Below are 7433 nucleotides of genomic sequence, written 5' to 3'. Positions count from 1 at the left end.
TCAAAATGCGCACCTGCCCCGGGTGACCAAGCATCTAGTTACGGCCCTTTTGGGTGAAATGTTCTTCAACCAATCATTTTTTGAGTATCGCCACGTGCTTTTGTTTACATTCGGCGCGAAGTTAGAAGGAACAGAGTATAGTTCTACATCGTGGCCCGCAGGATGCGCTGAAAGGCTAAAAAGCTGAAGTGGCACATTAATACCCTATTTTACGCTATGCCTCTAGAATCGACGGTTCACTAGTAATTTACGGCCAAGGGCCCACTATAGACAACGTAAACGCGCTAGGGGACTCAGGCAATACCTTCTAGAGCAGAAGGCCTGACCCCGAGATTCGTGACGTCATCGAATTCCGTCCTAGAATCGTCTTCCCTGTAAGATCGTTTTCCAGCAGCACCACACACTGTAGCGCCGTTATATATTTTTTTTTTTGACCCACCCCGCTGTAATAGATATTTTTTTCTTATAAAAAAAAGGTTGAATTACCTAAGAATTTAGCACTCGAATGGACGAGTTTATACTTATAATTCAACATTATTTTCAAGTATCAATTAGAGCCAAAGTTTTTACGAAAACTTGACAATATTTGAATTACCATTTGACATCAAAATTTCCCCAAGAGAATTTTTCGGAATTTCATTTCTGTTGATTTTAACCAAAAAAATATCCATTGAATACCAAAATTCAAGTATATGTAAAATATCCTTTATTTTTCATTAAGATAGACATATGCAATATTCACTATATATTTTGTCATTTAAAAAATATATACAGTATATACAAACTTTTCACGTAATGTGTATTTTATTGAAAGGAAGAAAAAAGAACGAATGAACAAATATGCTTTGCTCCTTCCAGAAAATTTCAATGAAAACTATGGATTAGATATAGATTGTATGATTCTCATTCGTACACAAATTCATAACATTCAAGTAGTAAAAATCCATTTCAAAAATAGTTTTTTTCTTCAATATATGTCACCAGTTTCTTCTTTGCATAAAATTGTTTTATTATTTATAACTTCTCTTAAACATTCATTTTTATTCGAAGATTCTTTAGAAATAAGCCAGAAAAAAAACAAACCAAGAATACGTAGATTAATTTTGAGGTTTGTTATGAAGCAAAGTGTGATCTATGTTCAAGATTATAAATATCATCAGGTTCATATTTTATTTAGGCTGGGGAGAAAAAATTCTATCCAATGTTTTTCACTACACACATGGAATTACACAAGAAATAAAACTTGCTAGAATTGAAAAACAATCTTTAATTGAACATTTGCATTAAACATGAATTCAACATCATTTTTCAGTTTCTCAGTCACAACGTCATTATATAGAACATAACTAACAACTACAGGAGTTGACACGACAAACCCCTTTAACCAAATTTCGTATGATTATGAAACTTCCATCTTCACACATAACACATAACCATCACACATAAACACATTTCTTTTTCAGTACTTAAATGCTCAGAGTGGAAAGAGTATCTAAGTTTTATCATGAAAGCATGTGAGCAATATATATATATTCAGAACTTGATGGCAATTTTCTGTGAACGACTAAAATCATAACCACCATCATTTATGTATAACTTTTTTTAAAAAAAAAAGGGAGGTGTAAAATGTACCAGTAATGAGACACTTATTTCAAAGATTTAAAAATAAAAAATGAATTTAAAGGTGAATTTGAAATTTTGAGCTGATAATGATGGATAAATGTTTGACTGATATTGAAAAGTAATTGAGTAAATATTATTTCAAGTTTCGGAGCTAATTAATTAAATGTTAAGTGGCCCATTACTTATACATTTACCGAACTTGATCAAAACAATCAAGTTTCCTCTTTGCACATTTTTCATTCCTAATTTTCCCTTTTTTCTTTGTCACCAAATCATTTTTATTCATACACAGATTTTTGAGTAAAATATTAGATGAAATCCATAAAAAATTTTTGAGCAATATCAGCTTCCCTGTGACAACTACAACATTCATATACATTTCCTAAAATTTCAAACTCTTCCAAGGTGGTAAAAGCTGTGTTTACAAGAACTTCTCTATGCTTACTCTGATTATTATATATCATTTATTACTATATATGATATGATTATTACTATGATTATCTGATTACTGTGATTACTTTGATAAATTCAGCAGTATCAGTAAAATGAGGGATATTTCTGTCTGGACCCAATATATTTAAAGCCTCACAAACAAACTAATTGAAGACTGAGTACAAGTTCGATGTTTGTCTCTCTAAATTAAAAGGTCTGAGATTTTCATGTTAGCCCTCTTGCATATGAGACAACATTTGCAGAGTCTGTCATACAGTTGTTTCACTGATGCAAAAGATGCTGTACAAAAATTGTCAACTGAAACATCAAAGTTCAGGTAAAAATAGCACTTGCCATCATTTCTTTGATTCAACCAGTTATTTCTGATATTTTTTAACAAATACACACTATAACAAAAAATAGTGGTCTCGATGGACACCGAGGCTGGGGATACATATACGTAACAATACGTGATTTATCTTGAACACAGGTAAAATATGCACAACTTCTTTAAAAGGGGACATTAGGCTGGAAACTATAAACACAAAAGCACTCTTCGCAGCTTCTTCTGTGTTGAAGGCCATGCCAACAACAGAACCTCCCTTATAATCAAAATAAGGTTTTATGTAAATTTCGTCAACAAGAAAAATAACTTTATCTGCATCAGAAATATATTTTGCTCTGACTTTTATGTACATCAAGAAATTTTGACTCACCTCCTCGGTTGGTGAAACTGGTAGTCGCTGACTAATTTTTCTCAAAGTTGATGGATGAGGCAGTATTATTTTATTGCTAGATCTTATAAATTTGTACACTTGTGGCGAAATTGAATGTAACAGAGTAGCAAATATATGATGTCATTAGAGTATTTAAAGTTGTTTTTTGCACAACGACTAATCTTAATTTGTTCCTCTATAAAATTTATCAGTAATTCATTTTCACCAGTCTTCAAAGACAGAGCATCATTGAAGAAATCTATTTTAGAGGAATTTTTTCCTCACACATAGGATTCATACTTTTAAGTGTGTCTAATATATCAATTAAGTCATTGAAATTTGTGAACTTATATGGGAGGGTAAATTTTGTAATTCTTTTCAATGCAATACTTTTTAGATAAACAGAAACATTAAGATTACTTACAACCACTGAATGCGAAATCTGTGGGTATGGTTGTATATCCAAATGATAAACACAAAATTTTTCACTGATTCGACACTTCATAAAAATTGTCAAGACCAAATGTTTCAACACATCACTGTAGATCTTCCATACTGCTGATTTGTCTCTGCTGAGAAAATGTTGCTGCATCAGTCACACTTTCCTCAAGGGCCTTTTTAAGCGTTCATTCTTTCAGTGTTTTTTGTAGTTTGGAGATAACCTTCGTTTAATAGGAAGTGTCATAGAAGTTGATGGATATCCTTCGAAGAGGCACGGCACAGCGTTCTTTCTTCTCTTAATTATCAACGGAGCTGTTAAAGTATTACCACTGTTTCTGTCAAAAGCTGAAGATTCTGTTAACAAATCCATGGCCAGAAAATGCAGTTCACATACCTAGACATAAAATAAGCATAATCAGACTGATGGCTATTGGTAATAACATGAAATTAATTTAGTCTCTGACCATTACTTGTTCTCCATAAGAGATGGGACAAATAATCTGCTGCTAAATTATATATAATATACTATTATTATAACTAGTTAAATACTAGTTCATAAATTATATGGCGCATTACTAGTTAGGAGTAAATAATGATTTACATTTCCTTGATTGGATATGAAATTGTAATTAATTAAAAACAAAAATCATTTGGTAATATTAATGTACTATGATGTATCATTGTCAAATTTTGTCAGTATCATGGCAATATCTCCCAATTACCAGTTTTACAATATCTATTGAAATAAAAAAATTCCATACTTAAAATTCAATATTTAAAATTACCAATAATTTCATTTCTTAATTAAAAACACTAATTTCATTTACAATTGTGATGAATTTTAAGGAAATTAATATTCGGTCACGAAATATTTGCTATCTGGCCAAAACATTATCTGAATATTTGGTACTCGGTTATTCCGCCGAATCACTATTTGTCCCATCTCTTCTTAATATCGGAGTTGATTTTTTTGCATTCCGTTGTTTTTTTCTTTAATTTTTCTTAAAGAATAAAACAATATAATGTTTACGAAATGAGCACTTACACTACTGCGATCATTCGGTACGAAGTCCTTTCTTTGGATGGAATTCAACCACTTCTTCTTCAGATCTTCACATTTCGGAAAATAAAATACAGATACTTTTGGGTCAGACATATTTCTATAAAAAAATATCTAATCGACGACCACGTGCCTTCGTTAATGGCGATTTCTTGGGAGAAGCAGAGCGTGGATCGGGGGAGAATGCCGAGAAGAAGAAATTCTCTTTCTCGTTTAAGCCGGAGTGTGGTGACGTCACAGCATCGAAAATATCTCGGGCGAAGGCCTTCTCTCTAGAAGGTATTGACTCAGGCGGCATCTAGCAAGCCTGGATCAGGTATGGATGTGGATTACAAATTTTTTATATTGCTGAGCAGTGACATCGGAGCCGGAGATGCTGTGAATGCTCGAGTACCCACGGTTATTTATGACACGGGTGCTAGCACGAATTGATTCAGAAAACAAAATTTCCAATATAAAATTAAAAACGAGCATCCGTGAATTCGACAAAAATTCCGAAGCCCCTCTTGTTCACGTATATAAACATAAGCTAAGATCCTCATCACGGCATTTTATTGTACGAAAAATTTAATTTCAATTTAACATACACGGTTGATGTTTTTACGAAAATATCTTCGACACAGTGCCCGACACCCCCTCCCTTTTTAAATAAAATGGCCGATACTGTGATTTCGTTGTGAGTCCGGGTACACACTGAACCGATTCTACAACGATATCGCGGTCGTATCGCTCGTGTGAACCCAGCCAAGTATAGCCCAAAAAAGAGTGATAGCACGGATGTCGTATGAATTTTTATTATCCTAAAATTTTAATGATCAAGCTTATGTGTCTGCACTGTCTAGTCTGCTCCCGGGTGCATCGCACCCCTTCCAACTTCGCTTAAGCCGTCCCTGGTTTATTCGGCAAAATGTATAACTTAAAACAGGAATTTCGGTGAAATTCACAGGTCATGTCCACGTTTTATTTAAAAAGTCAATGTTACTCACAATGCACAAGATGTTGAATAAAATATTAAACGAATTTACTTGTTCACAGCCGCCGGTCAAATGTTAAAAGCAGTACGCATCTGACATACTACTCTGCATGGTTTATGTATGTTGAGAAATACTGCCTCACTTAATATTTAAAAATCCTTCAACTTACTTTCTACAACTCAAGGGTTGCCAAAACGTGTAATATTCATAGAAAATACAAATATACAGGGTGTCCTGTAAGTGCTAATGCGGCCTCTATCTCATCAATCGTTCGTTGTAGAGGTATAGTTTCAATTGAAAAAAATGCTCAAAAGACGTTCAAACATTCCCTTGCACCAGTTTTGATAGTAAAAATACAGCGTATAGCAATATAAAAATTCAAATTTTTATGTGATCTTCCTGCACTCCAATTAGAATGCCGTTGACCTGTCTCTTCTGAGGCCAACAAAGTTTCCAAGTGCAATATTCGCTGATATATACGAATTCAAAAATCTGAGAAAAGTTGGGAAAGGACAGCATAAATGAGGGAGAGAAGCGTTGTGTGTCCGTTAGATTTTGCTGTTCTTTCATAACTTTCCTCCGAGAATTTTGAATTCAAATATCTCAGTGAATATTGCACTTGGAAACATGGAATTTTTTTCTGTTGACTCGGGAGATATGGGGCATCAACTTTCTAATAGAAGGACAAGGGGACCGTATAAAAATTTTGATTTTTTTATTTTGTGACACACTGTATTTTCACTCTTGAAACTGGTACAGGGTAATTTTTGAACGCCCTTTGAGCAATTTTTAAATTGAAATCATACATCTGCGGGGGACGGTTGATGAGATAAAGGCCGTGCTAGCACTAACAGGACACCCTGTATATCACTGTTAAGTCATAAATTCATAGTGATTGAGTTATGAAAATTACCTGTGTCCAGGGACGTCTAAAGAGCATCATGGACCCCCGGGCCAAGTTATTTTTCCGAGGCCCTACCTGGCAAATTCCCGAAAAATTCACCTACTTCTAGTTTTTTTGAGGCCCCGTCTTCTCCTGAGGCCCCCGGGCCATGCGTTAAGACGGCACTGCCTGTGTCAATATTTTGGATGAAAATAGCAAATTCAAGTATTCAAGTAAACTCTGTTTAAAAAACGGAAGAAACCGGGAAATTTTTGCAAAAAAAGTCAGGACAGCCAGAAAAAACCGGGACTGTCCTGGGAAATACGGGACTTATAATCAACAACAGTCCACGCCAGCTTTAGTCTGTTAAAGCTGATGTTGGTTTATACATAGTGTAAAATAAAAAGATCTCAATATCTCATCTTCCTGTAAATTCTCAGTTATCCGATTTTGAAGCTGTTAATTTTAGCCTTCAGTCAGTTTTGTATTTTTCTCTTGTAGCGCTCCTTGTTGTGTTAAAAAAAATATTTAAATTTTGGGTTGTTCCTGGAACGAATTAAACATTTTCCATAGAAACCTATGAGGCTTTTTGGATCACGTGATATTTCCCTCTTTCTTTGACGGACATACAAACCGTATTCAAAGCAACCACCATGGCGACTTCCTCGACAAAATATAAATTAAACAAATATAGAAATGAAATAGTTTTTTTCATTGTGATGAGTGTTAAATATTTCAATTTTATTTATTTATTTTTTTTTAAATTCAACTTATTTATATCTGCCTGTCCAGTTATCGTTAATTGCTGTGGAATTACTTCAATGTAATTTATAAGCCATACTAATTTTTTTTAAAAACTTAACCTATATGAATTGATGCGATTGAATATTAAAAAGCAATAAGGGGACACACATAAACTTCAATTTTCATTCTCAAGAAGATATAAATAAAAAGTTGAAATCTCAATGTAATTGTGCATGAATATCCAACTCAAAAGTAGGGCCGGCTAATTATTTTATATTTAATTTTCTGGGCTTCGTATCTCTAAACGAACTCTATATTTTAAAAACAGAGAATTCAATTCAATTTTTAAAATTATTGATATGGCGGCAATCTCCACTGATTTCCGCATTTCTACAGTTTTTTAAAATCGGCAATTTTAACATTGATTTCTATGGGATCATCCGCTGTCCCTCAAAGTGACGCTGATGATGATTATGACGTCTATTCAAAAGCCTCATGGGAAACACCACGTTTCGGTTAACTAACGTGATTCCGAAACGGATCATCTTCGTTAGCTGCAG

At 33.8% G+C, this 7433-nt stretch overlaps 1 protein-coding gene across 1 annotated transcript; it reads right to left on the bottom strand.

Annotated features, from left to right (window-relative positions):
- Positions 1–1247: 1247 nt before the first annotated feature.
- On the bottom strand, positions 1248–4541 carry LOC149074612 (uncharacterized). Its single transcript, XM_089246984.1, has 2 exons — positions 4258–4541; positions 1248–3606 (listed from the first exon to the last, which is right to left on the bottom strand). Exons 1-2 carry the CDS (start codon positions 4366–4368, stop codon positions 3406–3408), a joined length of 312 nt encoding a protein of 103 aa, XP_089103110.1. The 5' UTR covers positions 4369–4541; the 3' UTR covers positions 1248–3405.
- Between the last annotated feature and the right edge of the window lie 2892 nt (positions 4542–7433).

The sequence above is a fragment of the Pholcus phalangioides genome, unplaced genomic scaffold (assembly GCF_987345545.1).
Source record: "Pholcus phalangioides strain wild (caught in Gottingen) unplaced genomic scaffold, Ppha-v1.0 ptg000017l_1, whole genome shotgun sequence".
In the NCBI taxonomy this organism is placed as follows: domain Eukaryota; kingdom Metazoa; phylum Arthropoda; class Arachnida; order Araneae; family Pholcidae; genus Pholcus; species Pholcus phalangioides.
The sequence above is the reverse complement of the archived record's forward strand: the minus strand, read 5'-3'. Positions and strand labels throughout refer to the sequence as shown.

What these genes read in the sequence shown, in the direction of transcription:
- LOC149074612 (XM_089246984.1), bottom strand. Translation starts at nt 4,368, where the DNA reads ATGTCTGACCCAAAAGTATCTGTATTTTATTTTCCGAAATGTGAAGAT. An exon ending in TACCGAATGATCGCAGTAGT is followed by an intron (nt 3,607 to 4,257) that starts GTAAGTGCTCAT and finishes TTTTATGTCTAG; the next exon opens with GTATGTGAACTGCATTTTCT.